The sequence below is a fragment of the Symphalangus syndactylus genome, chromosome 14 (genome assembly GCF_028878055.3).
Source record: "Symphalangus syndactylus isolate Jambi chromosome 14, NHGRI_mSymSyn1-v2.1_pri, whole genome shotgun sequence".
Lineage (NCBI taxonomy): Eukaryota > Metazoa > Chordata > Mammalia > Primates > Hylobatidae > Symphalangus > Symphalangus syndactylus.
In genome coordinates, this window is record NC_072436.2 from 95,444,915 (window position 1) to 95,469,492 (window position 24,578).

A 24,578-nucleotide genomic window follows, 5' to 3' on the forward strand; every position below is an offset into this window, starting at 1 on the left:
TATGGTTAAATTATAATTGGCTGTATGCTTTGAGTAAACTATTTCCTCTATTTCTCATATGTTGATCTTTATCCTGAATCTCTGATCTGATTACATCACAGAGATGGTGATAGTCTAATTTGGTGTAATTTGGGAAAGAAGCTCCAATGACTCTAATCTTTTTGAATTGCAAAAAAACATAAAGAGTTTGGATGAAAAAATGCCCTAAAAGTCATTTTTTTTGGGAACCAGACTGTGTTGAAAGATTGTGGGTCAGATATGAAGCTACATCCTCTGGCATCACTTTGGAAAGCTTCTTCTCAAGTGGCTTTAAGTGGCACATGGAAAAGGGAGAATGAAGATTGGCCAACAGGCTTGTTCCTTATAGTGTAATTTGTGAAGACTAGTAGATAATTTGTGAAGACTAGTAGATATGTAAAATCCATCTTGAGCAATTAGAAGGCAATGAGGACTAATGGCTTTTATGTTATCAATAAGATCCATGAATTGCAACATAAATATTTGAAAATATTTTATAGTAGAAGCTTGGTAGTTCTTCAGTAAAGAAAGCTTCTTGCTTAGGGCTAGCTAGACTGACTTGAGTTATATAAAGAAGGATTCTTGTTGCAAATTTAAACTTTCTTCATCTTTTAACTGGATTCTTCCTATTATAACAGTTTTTCCATAGAATCACAGAATATACATCTTAGGTTATAGAAATAGCATTCATATAAGCCTCCTCCTCTTTGGGTTTGCTTTTTGGAAGTGGATAATCACTAAGGAAAAACCATGCATTATTTTGGGTTTCACCTTGGAAATGAATAACCTTAATATTACTTTGATCTGAATCAAACATGTTTTCATTTGTTGAAGTATGTTTCATACAGTTGCTAATTATGGTATTAGACAAGATTTGAACTTTAGCTGCCATCTTTGGTTCCTCTTAATTTGAAGTACAATAGATTTTCAACAAAGAAAGGGCTGAATTGGTATGTGAATTATTTTAAATGGCTCTAAAGTGAAAATGACTAATAAAATTAGACAAAAATGCCAAGATAAATCAAATGTATTTTTGAGATAATATGCTTCTTCTCTATAATCTTTACCATGGTGCACCATTTATCTTATTAATTTGTAAAGTAGACATATTTCTTATATTTTTCATAAGTAGGGTGTCAAAAGCCATAGGACTGACCAATGATTCTGAAAACACTCGCACAGCAATCCATATTCTTTAGTATGAACACTCCATCCAGTCTTCCTAGGGGATAGCTCAGGCCCATCTGAAGCTGAAATAAATGAAAATAAATTTATTTATTCCATAATATATTAAAGTCAGTTGCAAGTTTCTTTTCTTCATTGAAAGGGCTAATTAATATGTTTAGGATGCCGGTTATGATAAGCTTTGCTAAAACAAAACAGAAAAGTAGATGCTATGAGAGATATTTATGTATTGTGCAAATGGAAAACTCTTAAGCTTTCACATTTTTCGAGGGCTTGGTATTTCTTTTGAGTTTTTGAGGCTTTAGAACAGTGATTCTCGGATTCTCAGAGTGTGGTCCTAGACTTCATCAAAATTAAAAACTTTTGCTGGGCACAGTGGTTTATGCCTATAATCCCAGTACTTTGGGAGGCCAAGGCAAGAATATTGCTTGAGCCCAGGAGTTTGCGGCTACAGTGAGCTGTGATCATGCCACTGTACTCCAGCATGGGTGACAGAGTGATATCTTTTTTTTTTTTAATTTATTATACTTTAAGTTCTAGGGTACATATGCACAATGTGCAGGTTTGTTACATATGTATACATGTGCCATGTTGGTGTGCTGCACCCATTACCTCATCATTTACATTAGGTATATCCTAATGCTATCCTTCCCCCTTCCCCCCACCCCACGACAGGCCCCGGTGTGTGATGTTCTCCTTCCCATGTCCAAGTGTTCTCATTGTTCAATTCCCACCTATGAGTGAGAACATGCAGTGTATGGTTTTTTGTCCCTGTGATAGTTTGCTGAGAATAATGGTTTCCAGCTTCATCCATGTCCCTACAAAGGACATGAACTCATCCTTTTTTATGCCTGCATAGTATTCCATGGTGTATATGTGCCACATTTTCTTAATCCAGTCTATCATTGATGGACATTTGGGTTGGTTACAAGTCTTTGCTATTGTGAATAGTGCCGCATTAAACATACGTGTACATTTGTCTTTATAGCAGCATGATTTGTAATCCTTTGGGTATCTACCCAGTAATGGGATGGCTGGATCAGATGGTATTTCTACTTCTAGATCCTTGAGGAATCGCCACACTGTCTTTTTGTTAGTTTTCCTTTTAACATTCAGAACCCTCAGCTGCAGGTCTGTTGGAGTTTGCTGGAGGTCCACTCCAGACCCTGTTTGCCTGGGTATCAGCAGCAGAAGCTGCAGAACAGCCAATATTGCTGAACAGCAAATGTTGCTGCCTGATTGTTCCTCTGGAAGCTTCGTCTCAGAGGGGTACCCGGCTGTGTGAGATGTCAGTCTGCCCCTACTGGGAGGTGCCTCCCAGTTAGGCTACTCGGAGGTCAGGGACCCACTTGAGGAGGCAGTCTGTCCGTTCTCAGATCTCAAACTCCATGCTGGGAGAACCACTGCTCTTTTCAAAGCTGTCAGACAGGGACATTTAAGTGTGCAGAGGTTTCTGCTGTCTTTTGTTTGGCTATGCCCTGCCCCCAGAGGTGGAGTCTACAGAGGCAGGCAGGCCTCCTTGAGCTGTGGTGGGCTCCACCCAGTTCCAGCTTCCTGGCCGCTTTGTTTACCTACTCCAGCCTCAGCAATGGTGGGTGCCCCTCCCCCAGCCTTGCTGCCGCCTTGCAGTTCAATCTCAGACTGCTGTGCTAGCAATGAGTGAGGTTCTGTGGGCATGGGACCCTCTGAGCCAGGCGTGGGATATAATCTCCTGGTATGCTGTTTGCTAAGACCATTGGAAAAGCACAGTATTAGGGTGGGAGTGACCCGATTTTCCAGGTGCCATCTGTCACAGCTTCCCTTGGCTAGGAAAGGGAATTCCTTGACCCCTTGCGCTTCCTGGGTGAGGTGATGCCTTGCCCTGCTTCACCTCACGCTCGGTGGGCTGCACCCACTGTCCTGCACCCACTGTCCGACAAGCCCCAGTGAGATGAACCCAGTACCTCAGTTGGAAATGCAGAAATCACCCATGTTCTTGTGTCGCTCACACAGGGAGCTGTAGACTGGAGCTGTTCCTATTTGGCCATCTTGGAACCGCCTTCCCTCCAGAGTGATATCTTGTCTAAAAAATATTTTAAAAGTCAAAAAATTTTTTTTAAATTACAAAGTTTTGTGTTTCAAGTGAGATTCATCCCAAGTATGCAAGGATGGTTCAATGTATGCAAATCAGTAAATGTGATACATCACATCAACAGAATCAAGGACAAAAACCATATGATCATTTCAATAGATGCTGAAAAAGCATTCAGTAAAATCCAATGTCCCTTCATGATGAAAACTCTCAATAAATTGGGTGGAGAGGAAACATACCTCAACACGATAAAGTCCATATATGACAAACCCACAGCTAATATACTGAATGGGGAAAAACTGAAAGCCTTTCTGCTAAAATGCAGAACAAGACAAGTATGCCCACTTTCCCACTTCTGTTCAACATAGACCTAGCCAGAGCAGTTAGGCAAGAGAAATATATAAAGAGCATCCAAATTAGAAAGGAAGAAGTCATATTATCCTTGTTTGCAGACAACATGATCTTATATTTTAGAAACCTAAAGACTCCCCCAAAAAACTCTTAAAAGTGATAAATGAATTCAGTAAAGTTGCAGAATACAAAATCAACATATGAAAATCAATATTGTTGGCTGGTTGTGGTGGTTCACACTTGTAATCCCAGCACTTTAGGAGGCCAAAACGGGCTGATCACTTGAGCTCATGAGTTCAAGACCAGCCTGGGCAACATGGTGAAACCCGGTCTCTACAAAAAAATTAGCTGGGCATGATGGCATGTACTTATAGTCCCAGTTACTTGGGAGGCCGAGGTGGGAGGACAGCTTGAGCATGGGAGGTGGAGGTTGTAGTGAGCTGTGATTGTGCCACTGCACTCCAGCCTGGGCAACAGAGCCAGACCTTGTCTTAAAAAAGAAAAAAGAATCAATATTGTTTATATATACTAGCAGCAATCTGGAAAAGAAATCAAAAAAGCAGTCTCATTTATAATAGCTACACACACACATATACACACAACACACCACACACACAGAATAAATTTAACCCCCCACACACACACACACAGACACGCACAGAATAAATTTAACCAAACAAACACACACACACACACACACACACACACAGAGACACACACACACAGAATAAATTTAATCAAAGAAGTCAAAGATTTTTCCAAAGAGAACTATAAAATACTGGTGAAAGAAATTAAAGAGGACAGAAAATTGGAATAATATTCCATGCTCATAGATTGGGAGGATTAATATTGTTAAAATGTCTTTACTACCCAAAGTGATCTACAGATTCAGTGCAATACCTATCAAAATACCAATGACATTCTTCATAGAAGTAGAAAAAAAATACTAAAAATTCAAATGAAACAACAAAAGACCCCAAATAGCTAATGCAATCCTTAGCAAAACAAACAAAGCTGGAGGCATCATACTACCTGATTTCAAAGTATACTACAAAGCTATTATAACCAAAACAGCATGATACTGCCATAAAAACAGACACATAGACCATTGGAACAGAAGGGAGAACCCAGAAATAGATTTGTACATGTGGAGCCACCTCATTTTGACAATGGTGCCAAGAACACACACTGGGGAAAGGACAGCCTCTTTAATAAATGATGCTGGGAAAACTGGATATCCATTTGCAGAAGAATGAAACTAGATCCCCATTTTTTACTATATATAAAAATTAACTAAAAATGGATTAAAGACTTAAATGTAAGACCTGAAACTATAAAACTGCTAAAAGAAAACATTAGGGGAAATGCTGCAGATCAGTGGTCTGGGCAAAGATTTTTGGGGTAAGACCTCAAAAGCACAGACAAAGCAAAAATAGACAAATGGGATTACATCAAGCTAAAAAGCTTCTGCACAACAAAGGAAACGGTCAACAAAGTGAAGAAGCAACCTACTGAATGGGAGAAACTATATGCAAACTATCACAAAGGGATTAATAACTAGAACATATAAGGAAGTGAAACAGCTCAATAGCAAAAGAAAACCCACAAATACTGTGATTAATAAATAGTCAAAAGACCTGTACAAACATTTCTCAAAAGAAGACATACAAATAACCACTAGATATATTAAAGAAATGCTAAGCATCACTAATCATCAAAGAAATGAAAATTAAAACCACAATGAGATGTCATTTCACCACAGTTAGAATGACTGTTATCAAAAAGGTAAAAAATAACAAATGCTGGAGAGGATGGAGAAATGTGAACACTCATACACTGTTGGTGGGAAGTTAAGGTAGTATAGCCATTGCGGAAAATTCTATGTGGGTTCCCTAAAAAAAACTAAAAATAGAACTGCCATATAAGTCAGCAATCCCACTGCTGAGTATATATCCAAAAGAAAGGAACTCAGTATATTGAAGAGATATCATACTCCCATGTTTATTGCAACACTATTCACATTAGCCAAGATATGGAATCAATCTAAGTGTCTGTCAGCTGATGAATGGATAAAGAAAATGTGGTATGTATACACAATGGGATATTATTCAACCATAAAAAACAATGAAACCCTGTCATTTGCAGCAACATGGATGGAACTGGAGGCCATTATGCTAACTGAAATAAGCCAGGCATGGAAAGACAAATATTGCATGTTCTCACTCATACGTGGGAGACAAAAAAGTTGACCTCATGGAGATAGAGAATAGAATGGTAGTTACCAGAGTTGGGGGGCATGAAGAAGTTATAGAGAAGGAATAAGTTCTAGTATTCAGTAGTACAGTGGGGAAATTAGAATTAACAGTGATTTATCATATATTTTTAAATAGAAGAGAATTGTAATGTTCTCAACACGAAGAAAAATAGATGTTTGAGGTAACAGATATCCCACTTATACCCTGATTTGATCATTACAGATTATATAGGTATCAAATTATCAATGTACCCCTAAAATATGTATAACAGTTATATATCAAGTAATTTTCAAAAATCAAAATGAGCACACACAACTTTGTGTTTCAGAAAACTATTAAGAGAATGACAAGATAAACCCAAATTGGGAGAAAATAATTGCAAATATTGTATCTGATAAAAGACTTGTAGTTAGAATACATAAAGAACACTTACGACTCACTAGTAAGGAGACGAACCAATTAAAAATGGGCAGAATAGATATTTCACTAAAGAAGGTTAGAAAAGGCCAATAAGTACATTGAGTAAATGATTTGCATCATTAATGATTAAAGAAATATAAATAAAATTATAAGTAGATACCACTTCATAACCACTAAAATAGCTATAGTAAAAAGACAGACAAGTAATAAGTATTGTCAAGGATATGAACAAACTGGAGCCTTCATTCATTGCACCTAGGCAGTTTTCTTTTTTGAGACGGAATCTCACTCTGTCGCCCAGGCTAGGGTGCTGTGGTGTGATCTCAAGCGATTCTCCTGCCTCAGCCTCCTGAGTAGCTGGGATTACAGGTCCATGTCACCGTGCCCGGCTGATTTTTGTATTTTTAGTAGAGACGGGGTTTCACCATGTTGGTCAGGCTGGTCTTGAACTCCTGACCTCGTGATCTGCCCGCCTCAGCCTCCCAAAGTGCTGAGATTACAGGCGTGAGCCACCACGCCCAGCTGGCAGTTTCTTAAAAAAAAAAAAATTATATGAAATTAGCCGGGCGCGGTGGCTCACGCTTGTAATCCCAGCACTTTGGGAGGCCGAAGCGGGCGGATCACGAGGTCAGGAGATTGAGACCACAGTGAAACCCCGTCTCTACTAAAAATACAAAAAATTAGCCGGGCGTGGTGGCGGGCGCCTGTAGTCCCAGCTACTCGGAGAGGCTGAGGCAGGAGAATGGCGTGAACCCGGAGGCGGAGCTTGCAGTGAGCCGAGATTGTGCCACTGCACTCCAGCCTGGGCGACAGAGCAAGACTCCGTCTCAAAAAAAAAAAAAAACAAAAGAAGTTGAATTTTGATGATGGTTGTACAACATTTACTAAAAGTCACTGAATTATATACACTTAACATGGGTGAATTTTACGCAATGTAAATCATACCTCAATAAACCTTAAAAAGTGTGGTCCTGGGACCAGAAGTATCTGATTCACCAGTGAACTTCCTAGAAATGCAAATTCTCAGCCACAGTGAAGTAGAAACTATGGGGGTGTGGCTCAGCAATCTGTTTTATGAAACCCTCCAGCTAATTCTGATGTAGGCTCCAGTTTGAGAATTACTGCTCTAGATTCAAGGAAAGTTAAATGGAAATGTGGGTTGTTTTTGGTACTGTTTATGTACATTCAGTCTACCCTGTTCCTGTAACTGCAGGAAAGGTTTGAATTAAGGACCGTTCTAGTAGAATTAAAGGAAATTATAGGGCAATGAGAGTAAAAATAAACTGGCCTTTCATGTTCTTGATATGTCCCCATGAGAAGCTTTATGATTGTGATGTTTGTGTACCACATGTTAGTAAATTCCTGTGTTCTTTTAGGCTTGCTGTTAATGAACATAGCATAAACAGGTTCATTTGCCATAACGACAGTAGAAGTTTAGATCCTTGAAAGGAATTATGTCTCCTAAATATTTACACAGTGTAATATAGCAGAGTCAGAAATGTGCAGTGATCCCAAAAAAGTAAAGATCTGACTCTAGATAAAGAAGTAAATGGAGCAGCCGGCTGAACTGAGCAACTCATTCTTTCCCTCCATCTGTTCAGTGTACTTTAAAAACCATAATTAGAAAAGAGGCTGATCTGTACATAGCATGTGTTTTCAGGATTTTTTTTCAGCATTAGCTCAGTGGCTGACAGAAATTTTAAAGGTTGAGGCTGCTCCAGAATAGAGCTTCAAGATCCAAACTGGAGGCTACTGGGTGGTGAGTATGTTAGATGAAGTTTGTAGATAGGGTCTCCTTTGACTGGATAGTGGTGACTCCTGCTGAGGTTTAAGTTCAGAGGAAAGTAGAGGTTGTGGGGAGAGAGATAAATATAAGAGAAGGGAGAAAGGGAGGAGTGAGGAATGGCATCATGAATGTATGTCATTTGTTAGTGGAGTTCGCTGAGATTGTTAACAGTACAGTATAGAAGCATTATTAGTGAATGTAGCAGAAACCATCGTTACTTCCAAAACTTTATTCAGCTATAGGTAAAAAAGAACTGGGCTGTTTGTTGCTGGCAAAGTATATCTCTGCTTCTGTCTTTCTCTTTTTAATTATTATTATTATTTTACTTTTTACTGTTCTTTCCTTTTGCTTTTTTTCTGTTTATTTGGGGTTTTCTTTTCTGTTGTCATTCTTTTTTAATGCTTTTAATCATCAGTATTATTGGGAAAATGTAGCAAAATATTAGAATATTCTCAAAGTTGGCTAATTCTGTCTTACGCTGTTAAATAATGATGGCGTAGAATAATTTGCAATATGTTTTATTCTAAAAAATCTATGCCATAGCAGTCTGAACTTCTCATATGTATTACTGGACAAACTCCCACAGATGCATTTAAGCTAAAAATAAAAACAAAACAAAACATAGGAGCAGTAGAAGAATAAATGAAGCAAACTTTTCCCTTTGTTAAGAAAACTCACAATTCTCTGTGCAACTCTCAGATTAGTATCTGAATGAAGTTGCACTTGAAAAGTGTAAACAAATACAGATAATCTGGTATTATACGAGTAAATACAAATTTGAGTACATAAGAAATAGATACTTTTGGAGTTAAGTGCAAGAATCTGGAGAAGCAACTTTTGGGTGCTTTGTGGGGATGGCAGGTGGGTTGACATACCTTGTTTTTTAAGCCCAATACATTTCAAAATGTTGACCAAAGAACATTTTAATTATAAAATTGGAAGAGTGTTTATTCCCTGCCCCGTTAGGTTTTGTATCTTGTTAGCAGTGAACCTGGAATGTTTATAGTACTGTTGCAAACAACGGTTTCTTCCATAATTAGTGTTCCTTCCTCTCTATGAGCCTGCTTTTCCTGTCCCAGAATCAACCAGGCCTTTGCCTCTTGCCTAGTCTAATGCCACTTACGCACCAGGTCTTGTGTTTGGTCCTGTGGCAATTTTTTTCTTTAGTTTCCTTAGTGGTACCATGCAGTACTTATAACAACTTTATGTTGGTATCAGATACAGGTAGAGAAAAAAGATAAAAGAGGGATTTTGAAAGAGAAAAGCAGAATGCGGGGAGGGAGGGAGGGAAGAGAGAGAGAGAGTGAGATGCTTACTATGGAAGGTAATGGGAAACAACAATTTCTGCTCATGCTGTTCTTTGTTGAACTTTCTTCTGCCTCAGTAGAGGGACTTAATCTACAAATAGGAGACAAACTTTCCATCTTTTTTGTCCTTCAGTTTGTTGATTTGCTTTTCCCCATGATGACATTTGAAGGTACCATTGAGTTCGTCGTCTCTGTGAAGTTTGGAACCCCAAAATCCAAATTAAAGCTCCGCTTTTTGGTCGGTAATTCAGGTCTGTCCATTTTAGGTTTCTTTTGTGCTTGGAAAGTGTTCTTTTCATCCGCTGTGGTATGGGGCACCAAAAGAGAAGTAGCCAAGAGAATTCTGTTCTTTTGAAAGACTGCTCTGTAGCTAAGATTTGATAGGATGTCCATCACGAAGTATACTTAGATCCTCTGGTTGGTAGACTTTTTATATTCTCCCAGGCTTGGCATGGATCCTTTATGTGATAACTGTACCACTGCTAGAGTTGTTCTCTGTGGAAAATGATCATCTTTTTTGAAACATAACAAACTTAAAAAAACAAAAACAAAACACTGGTAATTGAAGAATTGCTTCTAACTTGTCCTCCACCAGATGGTGCTGGTGTTACGTATCTAAAGGTAAACTCCTTTGGTATTGAAATAAGGAGGTTGTGTATTTTCTTTCTCTTTTTCTGCCTCACCATATTTTGCCCTTAGTATTTTTTCATACATGCTACTTTCCTGGCATACTGCTGCATCACTTCACATATTTTATATTGTAGATAGTGAGCTGGTTATGCCTTAGTGATCATGAAGGGTAACTTGGGAGACCAAGTAAAATTCAAGAGGGCAAGGACCAAGTGAAATTTAAGGATGCATAATATGTATTTTCATATAAGATTTTTTTAATCATTCATTTGCTTCTTATATGGCCTGTGTGTAAAAGTTGAGAACTTATTCTTTACTTTTCTGCTTAGCTATCTTTCTTTTATATTATCATAACGATATCATAAAATGTCATTGCTTGAGCTCTTCTACAAACAAATGAAGTATTTACCCAGATTTGAGTTCACAATAACTTTAATAACTTTAAAAGAAAGCTTGGTAAATTAAAAAAAAAAAAGTTGGCCATTATCTGATATGATTCCCTGACCAATTAATAATTGTTCTTACATTTTTAAACCTTTTCTGATTACATATGAGTATTACATGGTTATTGCAGAAAAACTTAAACAAGAATACAATTAAAGTAATAATACATGTTTAAATACTATTAACATTATATTACATAAGCCTTCTGCTTTTTCTTTTACCCAGTTTTAACTTAGTAATTTATCATAAATATTTTACGTGTGATAAAAATATTTTACAATAATAATTTTTAATGAAATCTTAAATGAACGCTTTAATGATAGGCATTTTTTTCACTTTGTTTCAGTCACAGTCATGCTATCGTAAATAATGCGGTTTATTTTTTTTTAATTTTTACATTTCATTCGCATATATTGCTAAAAATATAATAGCTAGTTCAGAGAGAATGTACATTTTTGTGATTTTTGATCTGATTTTCAATTTACCATCCAAAGAGTTCTACAGTTTGAAAGTCTTTGACAGGACATGATTCTGCTTGTTTCGCTATGTTCTCTTCATCACTAGATTAGCTAAGTTTTTTTTTTTTTTGGAGATGGAGTTTCATTCTTGTTGCCCAGGATGGAGTGCAATGGCGCAATCTTGGCTCACTGCAACCTTCACCTCCCAGATTCAAACGATTCTCCTGCCTCAGCCTCCCGAGTAGCTGGGATTACAGGCATATACCACCATGCTCAGCTGATTTTTTTTTTGTATTTAGTAGAGACTGGGATTCACCATGTTAGTCAGGCTGGTCTTGAACTCCTGACCTCAGGTGATCCACCCACCTGGGCCTCCCAAAGTGCTGGGATTACAGGTGTGCACCACTGTGCCCGGCCCTACCTAAGTTTTTAAGATGACTAGATATTGCTCATTTGAGAATCCCTGAAATGATAATTCATCATTACATAAAAGAATTTAAAATTGCTTTGATATTTTCTTAGAAGTAAGCTGTACCCTTTAAGCATTAAATCTCAGAGCCCCTACTGTTTATGGTAGTTTAGTTTTTGGCCATGTCTCCTATCCCTAAAATACAAACAGCTATTCTTTTGATACTTTAGAACAGGTTATCTCATATGCAAATAATTAAGATTTATGTTGGTTCATGTTTTTAGTGCTTTCTATTACTCGTTGAGAAACCTAGTGCAAGTCATTTAACCTCTCACGGTATGTTTCTCAGTCTGACAAGTTGGAAGAATGTTTTTTAGATAAATTATTTTTAAAACTGAGATGAGCTAGGCATTTGGCATGGTAGCTTTTTAATACATTCGTTTTTGATAGGCAGAAGGAAGGAAAAGAGGAAAATGCTAGATATTTGTAGAGCTTGAAGAATTCTAATATACTTTTGCAAAGAATTAAAAATGTATCAGTCAGTGTTGAGCAATTATATCCCAGTTGATTTTTGGTATCTTACTAAGTAACTGCATTTTTATTTAAGCAAATTACTTTTAAATTAAGTTCTTCTATTAACCTAAAAAAGCATGTAAATTTATTTTAAAATCAGAAAAACCAAGTTATTTTCATATTTGGGAAGTGGGAAGAAAAGAGATTCATGCAGTCTTCATGAAATCTTGTAAATGAATGTGAAAACTGTTAGCCCAATAACTTAAAAAAAAAAAAAGTTTTGGCCAGGCGCAGTAGCTCACGCCTGTAATCCCAGCACTGTGGGAGGCCGAGGCAGGCGAATCATGAGGTCAGGAGATCAAGACCATCCTGGCTAACACGGTGAAACCCTGTCTCTACTAAAAAGTACAAAAAATTAGCCAGGTGTGGTGGCGGGAGCCTGTAGTCCCAGCTACTTGGGAGGCTGAGGCAGGAGAATGGCGTGAACCTGGGAGGTGGAGCTTGCAGTGAGCCAAGATCGCGCCACAGCACTCCAGCCCTGTTGACAGAACGAGACTCCGTCTCAAAAACAACAACAACAACAACAAAAACCTAGTTTTTCTTTCTCATGAAAATAATGTCACCTTCCCATCTCAATTTGGCAAAATATAATAATGATAATAACATTCCTTACTGTCAGAATGAATAGTCACTGTAAGAAAAGTTTTTGGAAACCTAGTTTTAAAAGATTCATCAACATACAATCTGTCATGGTAGAAAAGACTTGTAAACTGTAGAGATATCAATTCTGTTATTTAAACATATATCTTTTATAAAGAAAACAAATTATATTGATTAATGATTAGCTTTATGTAAATAACACCATTGAATTTTACCTGAGATAAAACAGCATTTTTGTGCTGGGCGCAGTGGCTCACGCCTGTGATCCCAGCCCTTTGGGAGGCTGAGGCAGGTGGATCACCTGAGATCGGGAGTTGGGATCAGCCTGACCAACACGGCAAAACCCCGTCTCTACTGAAAATACAAAAATTAGCCGGGCATGATGGTGGGCACCTATAATCCTAGCTACTCGGGAGGCTGAGGCAGGAGAATCTCTTGAACCTGGGAGGCAGAGGTAGTAGTGAGCCGAGATCGCGCCATTGCGTTCCAGCCTGGGCGACAGAGTGAGACTCTGTCTCAAAAAAAAAAAAAATTAATTAAATAAAACAGCACTTTTAACTCAATAGGGTTTTTGTCAAAAAATTTGAAAGTGAATGCATTGATATTGTAGGTACTTTACTTGCTTTTTAGTTTATAAGTGTGTGGTTTGTTTCCTTAAAATAAAAATCCTAAAAATAGTGCTTAATTAAATAAAATATCTTTTAAATTATCAATTTAATTATAGAGAATTGGCATATTAACTTATAGATCTGGTAAAATATAAATTCAGTGGTAGTTTCTGAAGTGTACTTTCTTATATCTAAAGCTTGAAATACGAATGTATTGGTTTAGGTGAAGGTCTAAACTATAGCAATTTGAAGGGCCTTCTGAGTACTGTAATAATCTGTAAATAATTAGTTGAATTACAACTGTGGCAGTTAAAATCCCCCCACATAATAAATTCTGCTCAGTCTTATCTGCTTCATGGCAAAATACATAAAACAATCAAATGCTAGGATTTTGAGCCTAATTTGTTTGTACTGCTGAGAAATTTGTTTTGTGAAATGTAATATTAAATCGTTAGATGTATGAATTTTATATAAAGTTCATTTTTGCTTTCTTCAAAATATATTAGAGATAATTGGAATAATTTCCCAATAGTTTATTGGAAAATTTCCCATCAAACAGAAAATGTTTTCTTAAATCTAGTATACTTTTGGCAAGTGTCTATTCTTGAACTCTTAAATAGGAATGAAAAAGGGAGGGTATTATAACTTTTGTTCTTAGCAATGTCTGGAAAAAAATCATCACTCCCAGTTTGATTTGTTTCATTAATTCTTGTCACATATGCTTCTTCGGTCCTTACGTGTTTTATATTGAAGTAATCAATGTTGAGGTTTTTCTGTGCATTTAGGTTATTTAAGATTTCTGATCTATGCTGAGCACTGAACTGTGTATTAGACACATACTATTCAGTAACTAAAGCATATGAAATTTACTACATTTTGTATTGATTTAATATTAATGTTAATCCAAAATCTTTGGGTGCAATGTGTCACATCTGTTTTGTATTCCTCTGTTTAAAAGAAATGGCAGTATGGTATTTGGAGGAATATTTATTATCTTAGTGTTTTTCTTTGCAATAGTTTCCCTCAGTCTATTGAAAATTATAACCTCCAAGAGCCCAGCAAATTCTCAGGTACCCAGTTGCTAAAAACCACAGTTAATTAGAATTTTTATTTACCATTTAAGTTCCTTTTATTTAAATAGTTGTAACTTTGGAGGCTTCTGGAAATGATAGAAAATAAATCTGTGGTGAGATTTAAAAAAATATTCTTTTCTCTCAATAATAGGTCTAGCCTGTACTTCATGGATACTCTGTCTTTTTAGAAAAGACTTTGTTAGATTGAATGTTGATTTGTATTTAAAACTGAATTTTCCATAGGTGTTGGCTAAATATTCTTACCCTGTAGTAGCGTTTCTTAACCTTTTTGGGGGTCACAAATTTAAGTAATCAATGAATACTAGAACCCGTTTTCCTAGGGGGAAAATTTATATAAACACAAACATTTTACATGTAGTTCTGATTAATCCTGCCTCTCCCTGCCCAGTAGTCCAAGGGCCCCTGGTTAGGAAATGCCACTATAATGGAACTGAAAAAATCACTTCTTAATTTAGTTTTAACATCACATTATTATGTCACACTACATTTTCTTCACTACAAGCTTTATTTAACATTACATTTTCTCCTTGATCATTATATTATTAGAAGATAAGCATAATCTAAATCTTATTTTGGAGAAAATGCAGTATTACCTTTTAATTTTAAAGCTGGTCTCTGAAGTTATGGAACATATTTGACTCCTATATGCCCTTAAGTTCTGCTTTAGATAAGTAAACAATTCACTTTACCTCTTGTTCAAAGATAAAGGCAAAGGAAGAGAGACATGAGTTCTTCTAGATCTTTTGTTTAAGAAAGTAGCTCTTCCTTAGAAAAATATGTTGCGTTTGTTGTTTAGCACAAAAATATGAGTTCTCATTTTATTGAGAGTTTAAGAAACTATTTAAGTGTTACCTGGTTGTGCTGGTTAAGGACTCAGACTTGGAAATCAAGCAGGTTAGGGTCCAAATCTAACTCAGTTCCTTTCGAGCTATATGATCTTGGGCATATTACTTATCCCCAAAATGGAACCTACTCCGTTAAATGAGATAATGTCTGTAAAGTGTTTTTTTGCTTTGTGTATAATATGCACTCAGCTGTTATTGTATCATGATGATGGTGATGATGAAAAACAGGATGAGCAGCCTTGCTTTGCAGTTGTAGTGTTTTTTTTTTCTATTTAAATTTAAGATAGTAGATCCTGGTTGCAGAAAGAGAAGTTCTCACATTCCCCAGAGTAATCTTCTCAAGTTGTGGTGGCTTACATTTGTCATAAAAATTTATTCAAGAATTCTCCAAAGATGGGGATAGCAAACTAACTTTTCCACATTTTACTTATCAATGTTCAGTTGTTACAGTGGGGCAGTATGTTACATGTCATCCATTAAATTTGCCTCATACAATTGAAGTAAATACTGAGGAGCAGAGAAAGGGAGAGGTTGCTAAGAGTGGATTAAAAAGTGAGTCCTAACATGTTTCTGGTTTTGAATATTGACACCTACATGGTCACATGGTATAGAGCCACATGTATCGTGTATACTTAGAGTAGATGATGTTTCTTTGCCTGTCATGTCATAAAGGAGAACTCTAATGTAAAAATTTTTCATAAGCTGTACAAAATGGCAATCCCCATACAAATGTCAGCTGTAAGACAGTATTCTCATTGCGGTTTGTATGGTATTTGGAGCCAAAGAAGAAAGGAAGAGAATGAAAGAGAATGATTTGTGTGACTATTTGATTAAATAAATGATGAAATGAATTAACACCTGCCTGAGTGGAAGGCTTTAAGTTCACTGAAAGGATGATGATTTTCAGACCCTCCTGAAAAGAAGTCGGATGACATCCTGTCTGATCCCTTTTTTTTTTTTTTTCATGTTGTGGTTGTTAATTGTAACCAGGTAATAACAATAACAGTGCTTATGATAGCGGTTTTTTTGTATGTCTGCATGTGCACATATCCACACATATGTCCATATGCTTTCCAAGATGCCTTAGAATGATTCATTCAGATAAGAATCATAAATGTCAGTCAGTAATGAATTATAAACACAGGAGAGGCTAAGTGCATTCTAAATATTTTGAAGTTGGCATCATGGGAGAGTATTCATTGTATTAATCTGTAAACCATCTATTGTTACCAGTGACAGAGAAAGCAACTGATTGAATTCATTATGGATTTAAGTCTGTGTAATTCATATGTGAAAAAAACAAACACTGCATAATCATTTTATATTAATGAAATATTAGATGCTGTCAGTGTCATTGAGATATGAAGAGAACAGTTTGCCCTGTTATTTTTTTTTTTTTCTTGTAATGCCTGGTTTCATTCATTTATTTTCTTTGACCAGGCAGGAAGTTTGGAAAGTGATATTCCCCTTTTTCTGTCTTCTCAGTATCGTCAGTGAAGCAGGAGCATCAATCTACAGTGTCAGCCCTGAAGCTAACAAAGAGATGCCAGGGCTGGACCCTAATTTGAGAAGTGCAGGTAAGAAACTATGGACCATCACAAAAACATGTGATTTTGATATTTTGGACAGCATGTGTGGCATGCTAAATATTCTAAATACCAAAGAAACTTTAAAAGTTATACTACATGCATAATAATTGGCACATTAGAAAGTGGTTAATTAGACTAATAATTGAAATTATGGAAAAGAAGAGGAAGAATATTGTACTTTTTTAAAGAACACTACTGTTCTATAATGGAAAGCTAACCCACAAAGTCTTTAGCAAAATTAAATGCTAGAGAGTTAAGTAATAAAAATAATAGGCCAGGTGCGGTGGCTCAAACCTGTAATCCCAGCACTTTGGGAGGCCGAGGCAGGTGGATCACGAGGTCAAGAGTTCAAGACCAGCCTGGCCAAGATGGTGAAACTCCATCTCTACTAAAAATACAAAAATTAGTGGGGCATGGTGGCAGGTGCCTGTATTCCCAGCTACTTGGGAGGCTGAGACAGGGAATTGCTTGAACCCAGGAGGCAGAGGTTGCAGTGAGCCAAGGTTGTGCCACTGCACTCCAGTCTGGGCGACAGAGCGAGACTCTGTCTCAAATAATAATAATAGTAATAATAATATTAATAAAAGATCCTAAGATCTTTTATTGTTATGAAATATTAAAGCTTTTTGTTGGCAAAAAGTAATACAGTAACAAAAATATTTGTAATACAAATTTATGAATGTACACAGACTCAGTTTATTGCCAAATATTTCTCAAATGACTAGTCTCTCATCTTGCTGATAGAGTTGTCATTTGATCATGTTTTGTTTAAAACAGCCTGCTTTGATTTTAATTGTATTTGATTGCTTTGATTTCTATAATGTGGAAGAGTCAAAATCTTGTGTGTGAAGAAATTAAGATACTTTGATGCATCTCATGAAAGCAGTTGGTATCATAAGCAATATGTTAGATCAGGTCAGTGCATTTTTCTGTATAATAGGTGAATATTTAGACCACTTGGTTAGTAATGGACCTTTTATTTAATTTTTTCCTTAAATATTCTCATCAGATTTCATTGGCTGTTCTTGAAATCTATACCTGGAGAGATATATATGAAATTTTTACAGTAATCTAAAGCTAAAAGCGTTCTTACGTCCAAAAGAGCTTGTAGTTTCCCTTTAGTTGTTTCATGACATAATTCCCTCTCTAAAATGATCACCTTTTTAAATCTGAGCTAAAAATCTTGCTTCTCCTGGGAAGCTGCTTCTTAGCACAGCAGCTCAGCATGATCTCTATCTCCTTACCATGTACTCTTTTGGTGGTTGTCTTATAATAATAATGGCAGAAGGAATAGAAATAGTAGTCATACTGGCAGCTGCTAATAGTAATTTTTTAAGCACTTAGTATATGTGAAACATTGTGGTAAGTATGTTACCAAGATTATTTTATCCTCTCTATTGCCCTGTGAGATATTTATTATTATCCCCACTTTTTAAAATTTATTTTTATTTATTTATTTATTTTATTTATTTTTTTTTTGAGATGGCATCTTGCTCTGTCGCCCAGGCTGGAGTACAGTGGCGCGAACTCGGCTCACTGCAAGCTCCACCTCCCGGGTTCATGCCATTCTCCTGCTTCAGCCTCCCAAGTAGCTGGGACTACAGGCGCCTGCCACCACGCCTGGCTAATTTATTTTTTGTATTTTTTAGTAGAGACGAGGTTTCACCGTGTTAGCCAGGATGGTCTCGATCTCCTGACCTCATGATCCACACCTCAGCCTCCCAAAGTGCTGGGATTACAGGCGTGAGCCACCACACCCAGCCTATCCCCACTTTTAAAATAGGAAATTGAGGCTTAAAGAGGCCACATAGCCAGTAAATGTGCACATAATATTTGTGTACCTAATTTCTATAATAAAAGGGTACTTTCATTTATAAAAAAATAAAATCCAGAATTTCTCAAGTTGGCATTGAGAAGGTATCTCCCAATAGTGTGTTGGAAAAAATATGTAGACCATATTTTCTGAGAGATAACAATCCCTCAGGCCTCCCAGTGCTGAAGAGACTGCTGTTTCTTCCTAACCACTGGCCCATGTGTGTAAATAATTGTCACAGTATTATAGGTGAGACAGAATTACAACATTCCAACAAGACTCTATGAAAATAGAAGATAATAAAATGGAGAATCATTCTATGGTTCTAATCACTCTAATTTCAAAGTCTAGCCGTGTCATCAGTGTGTGATTCATTTTAAGTATCTGTCTTCCTTGTGTGTCTTAGCTCACTTCTATGTGGCAATGACCATGTTTAATATATACCTAGACACTTTGAGTCTTTAAAATCTGGTCCTGGAGTCAAATATTCAAAGAGCTTGGAGTCTCTACTCTTGGTTTTCCAGAGTCCACTTTCTTTTCAGTTCCTGTTTCTCATTGGGAGTCTTTCTTTTTCCTGGTGATTGATGCCAGGGGTGACTTTTTACTTTATGTGAGATCTGAGCTACCTACAAGTGTGGATTTTTTACCTTTAAGTCCTCTAAAAGTTTACTGTATAAGAATATAACAGAACTTCAACATACATATGTGTGTTAAGCATGTGTAAGAAAATAACCGTCATTACTACATCTCATTGGCCAGTTTATCAGCTTATTGAAAACAGAAGTTGTCTTCTATATATATGCTTATATTCCCCACAATGCATTGTACATGGCCTTTAAATTGGATGGATATAGTAGATGGATGATATTAAACTGTTTATTATGGATTTAAAGTGGAAGATTGAGTGTATGTTTTATTCTTTCTCTCCTTCTGAAATTGATTAAAATGACATGGTAGAATGAAAGCATAAACCTACCAAGATAAAACCTACTAAGACAAAAGGAATGGGAGAGGAGACAGCAACAACAAGATTTGAAGCTTAAAACAGATAGATGAGCAATAAGTGACCTAGTCAACTTGAGAACATTGAATTCTAAGACAGCATTGTAGAAAATACAGAACTAACCTGGGATGGATCACGCAACCCCTGTAGGTTCAGGAATGGTGCCAAGTACTTTGGAACTATGCTGAGAGGGTTGAGGCTAGGTTGAAAATGAAAGTATTGGTTGAAAGTCTGTTTAAAAAGCAACGAGACCAAATTAAACATAGGCCCAGCAATTTTACTCCTAGGCATGTCCCCAGAAAAATTGAAAACAGGTAGTCAACCAAAATACTTGTACACAAGTGCTTATAGCAGCATTGTTTATAATAGCTAAAAGTTGGAAACAACTCACATGATGAAAGAATAAACAAAATGTGATATAGCCATACAATAGAATATCATTCAGCCATAGAAAGAATGAAGTACTGGTACATGCTACAACACCATATGAACCTCAAAAACATCATGCCAACATAAGTAAAAGAAGCCAATCCCAAAAGACCACATATTGTATGGTTATATGAAATGTGCAGAATAGACAAATCTGTAGACATTGAAAACTGACTGTAGGTTGTCAGGGACTGGGGAGAGACAGGAATGGACAGTGACTGCTTAATGGGTACAGGGTTTTCTTTTGGCGTAATGAAAATGTTTTGAAACTTGATAAGAGATGGTGGGGCACAATATTGCAAGTATGCTAAGTAGCACTGACTTCTGTACTTTAAAATAGTTAATTATATGTTACGAGAATTTCACCTCAATAAAATAACAACAACAATTAACATCCCCTTCCACACAATTGAGGAACTGTCTTTTTACTACCTTTGCAGAAGACCGGGCATTTGTTCTCTGGAGAGGGTTAAACAGAAGGTTTCTACAATAGAGGGCACAGCTTACAAATGAGAGTGGGGATGCTACTGAAGTAAAGGGGAGTTGAGTAAATATTTACATGCTGTTGTAGAGATCTTAGAGAGGAATAAACTTGTGCAGATAAGGGGATTCTGCCAATACAAGAGACAACATTGAAGAAACTTGAGATTAGAGGTACCACAAAGAAATGGCCAGAGCACCCAAAGTAAGCCATAGTTGACAAGCCTTACCACTGGGCAAAACACTTAAAGTCATTGTTTTAGCATCCTGCCCCTGGTGGACAGTCAGAGGTCACCTAACATGTAATGAAAACTTCTACTATTAATATTAAAAACAGATGCCAGAATACACTAGGGAAGAAAAAAAACTACTTGGAGGAAATAGAGATGATGAAGACAGAAGAAAAAGTTTAACATTCTCAGAGAAATAAAAAAAATTATTTATTTGGAGATATATTTACATAAAGTAAAAGTCACCCTTTTTAGGTACATCATCTATGAATTTTGAAAAGTTTATACTAGTTGGGTAACCTTCAGTCTACCTCCATTACAGTCAGGATACAGAAAATTTTTTTCAGTTCAACATATTTCCAGGTTCTTGTACAAAAATGTAATTATTACTTAGAGGGTCAGGATTACAGTAGATTTGCATTAAGACTACTAAAACTACATTTTAATAAGCATTATAGTGAAAAAATTCTAATTTGGAGTTGTTGACTGAAAAAGACAACATGAGGGAATTTTACTTATTTTCCTCTGTTCCTGTCTGACGTCCAGGGGAAGGATAAAATGAGATGAATATTGGACTTTAAAAATACAGATATCTAATATTGCTAGATAACAGGATGAGACAAATTTTAAAGAGAGTACAGTTCAGTATAGTCTTTTAAGCAAATAAACTGATTTGCTCCAGAAGCTTTAGGATTCTAGGTACTTCATAGAACTGAAAGGCCAAAACCCATGACATTCTTTTTATTCTTTGGATATAAGACATATTATGAGTGAGGAGAAATGTTGCTTTCAAGGCTGCTGCATGTGGGCATGCAAGTTATATACTCAACCACTTAACCATAGGAAGTAGCTCTGGTTGCATATCTTTTAGGATGGTAATCTTTACTCAGTCTGGGATCCCTTCCCAACTTTTGGTGTATCAAATGTAATTTTTTTCTCTAATGCTTAACTTTTTGTATTAATATCCCATATTAATTGTCTTCCTCTATACATTGAGCTATGTTACCATTTAATAAATTAGCATTTATAAAAAAACCTAAAATCCCTATATGTACTTTATGTTCTCGTTTCATTGGTCTGTCTAGCCTACCACAATGCAACTCTCTCAATTTCTGTGGCTTATAATATGCCTTGCTTTAATTTTTTAAAATTGCATTTTTCGTAGCATTTCTTTTTTTTTTTTTGCAAATGAACTTTAAAGCCTTTTAATAAATACAGTTGACCCTGTGCACACGCCCACAGATTCAACAGTGGATTGAAAATATTTAAAAAAAACAATACAACAATAAAAATAATACAGATTTGAAAATATAGTATAACAATTATTTACATAGCATTTACATTGTATTAGGTATTAAATGTAACCTATAGGTGATTTAAAGTAAATGGCAGGGTATGTGTAGGTTCTATGCAAATGGTACTCCTTTTTATATAAAGGACTTGAGCATCCACAGATTTTGGTGTCTGCAGGGGTCCTGGAACCAATCACCCAAGGATACAGGATGACTGTACTTTTAAAAGTCTATAGTATATAGATTGAAATTCTGTAAAATTTCCACTTTCATCCCTGTTCTGCATGTTTTATTTTTATTATTCATGGGTTTTTGTGTGCGTGTGTGTGTGTGTGTATGTGTTTAACATTGTGAATAGGTTTTTCTCCATGATTCGATGTTTTTATTGTTTTTATTACATTTTAATTTCACCATAGTGTACATAAGATCTCTGTAATTTATTAACTTAGAACTACAAGTATGTACCCTTTCATCAGCATCTCCCCATTCTCTCCACTCCCCAGCTCCTGTGTTACTGGTTTGATAGCATATGGTAGAAGCATCAATTTTTGTTTGTATGTCTTGAAACTACCCAATTAATTGGAATCTTATTAGTTCTGATATTTTTTCATTTGACTTGCTTAGGTTTTCTAGGTAAACAATCATCATATGTAAATAATGTCATTTCAATATTTATATCTTCCCTTTTTGTCAAGTTGCATCAACTAGAGTTTTCTGAACAATGGTGAATAGTAGTGATACAGCAAACTGTTGTCATTATATGTGGGCAAAATAGTATTTGGCATACATTTGGACACACTACATTTAAAAAAATAATAGCTTCATTGAGATATAATTTACATAACATAAAATTTACCCTTTTGAAGTGTACAAGTCAATGTTTTCTAGTGTAATCAGAGTTGCACAACTATCACCACTGTCTAGTTTTATAACTTCATCCCAAAAAGAAACCCATACCCATTAGCAATCACCTCCTTTACTGTCTTCACTCACCACCCAAACTCCTGGCAAACATGAATCTACTTTCTCTCTGTATGGATTTTCCTGTTCTGGACAGTTCATATAAATGAAATCATACAATATGTGGTCTTTGTGACTGGCTTCTTTCACTTAAGCATAATGTTTTCAAGATTCAACCATGCTGTAGCATATGTCAGCACTTGATTTCTTTTTATTGCCAAATAACATTCTGTTGTATGGGTATACAACATTTTGTTTAGTCATCAGTTGATGGATTTTTTTTAACATTTTTGGCTATTATGAATAAGGCTGCTATGAAAATTCATGAATAAGATTTTATATGGACATATGTTTCCATTTCTCTTGTGTGTATGCCTGAGAATAAAAATTGGGGCACATGTAACTATGTTTAACATTTTCCAGAAATCTTTTTGACTTCTATTACTTTGCTGTCCTCATCATTTATTCTCTGCCTCTTTCATTACTTCCTCCTTTTCTTCTCTGTCTCAAAATGTAGACGTTCCCTAAGTTTTGGGCCATAACTCTTCCTCTCTCTTAATTCTTTTTATGAGCAATTCATTAGACACCCTTTTCCTGAGCTACCTCCCTCTTACTTTCAAGAATCTATTGTCAGCCTGGTCATTCTCAACCTAGAGCTCTGCATTATTACTGTCTACTAAATAACACGTTCTTAATTATCTTGCCGGCAGGAAAGTAGCACCATCTCTCTCTAAAGCCTGGGCATAGGAGTTATAAAAATGTCGCATGACATTTTTGTTCTCTCAGTGCATACAAAAGTTGTGTTTATACTATAGTGTGTTAAGAATCTAATGGCATTGTATCTCAAAAAATATGTACACATCTTACTTAGAAAATATTGTTTAAAATGCTAATGATCATCTGAGCCTTCAGCAGTTCACAATCTTTTTGCTGGTGGAGGGTCTCGCCTTGATGTTGATGGTTGCTGACCAGAGTGGTGGTTACTAAAGGCTGAGATGTGGTGGCAGTTTCTTAAAATAAGATAACAATGAAGTAGTCTGCTGTATCAATGGACTCTCCTCTCACAAAAGGTTTCTCTGTAGCATGTGATGCTGTTTGGTAGCCTTTTACATTCAGCAGAACTTTATTTAAAATTGAAGTCCATATGATCCATTCCTGCTGCTGCTGCTTTATCAACGAAGTTTATGTAATATTTGATATCTTTTGTCATTTCCACAACATTCATAGTATCTTCACCAGGAGTAGATTCCACCTCAAGAAGACACTTTCTTTGCTTGTCCCTAAGAAAGCAGCTCTTCATTATGTCAAGTTTGATCATGAGCTTGCAGCAATTCAGTCACATCTTCAGGCTCCACTTCTAATTCTAGTTTTCTTGCTATTTCCACCACATCTGAAGTGACTTTCTCCACCGAAGTATTGAATCCCTCAGAGTCATCCATGAGAGTTGAAATCACTGTCCTCCAAACTCTGGCTAATGTTGACATTTTGCTTTCCTCCCATGAATTATGAATGTTATTAATAGCATCTAGAATGGTAAATCCTTTTCCAAAGATTTTCAACGTACTTTGCCCGGCTCCTCAGAGAAATCACCATCTATGGTAGCTATAGCCTTACAAAATGTATTTCTTAAAAAATAAGACTTGAAAGTCAAAATTACTCCATGACACATGGTATACAGAATGGATGTTGTGTTAGTAGGCATGAAAACAGTATTAATCTTGTACATCT

General features: G+C 36.3%; 1 protein-coding gene across 2 annotated transcripts in view; it reads left to right on the forward strand.

Annotated features, from left to right (window-relative positions):
• SRBD1 (S1 RNA binding domain 1) overlaps positions 1-24,578 on the forward strand; it is a 227,531-nt gene that overhangs the window by 110,129 nt on the left and 92,824 nt on the right. For both annotated transcript variants that reach the window (XM_055241108.2, XM_055241107.2), the window contains exon 15: positions 16,540-16,631. In XM_055241108.2, the coding sequence (XP_055097083.1) occupies positions 16,540-16,631 (92 nt within the window). The remainder of the gene's footprint in view (positions 1-16,539; positions 16,632-24,578) is intronic.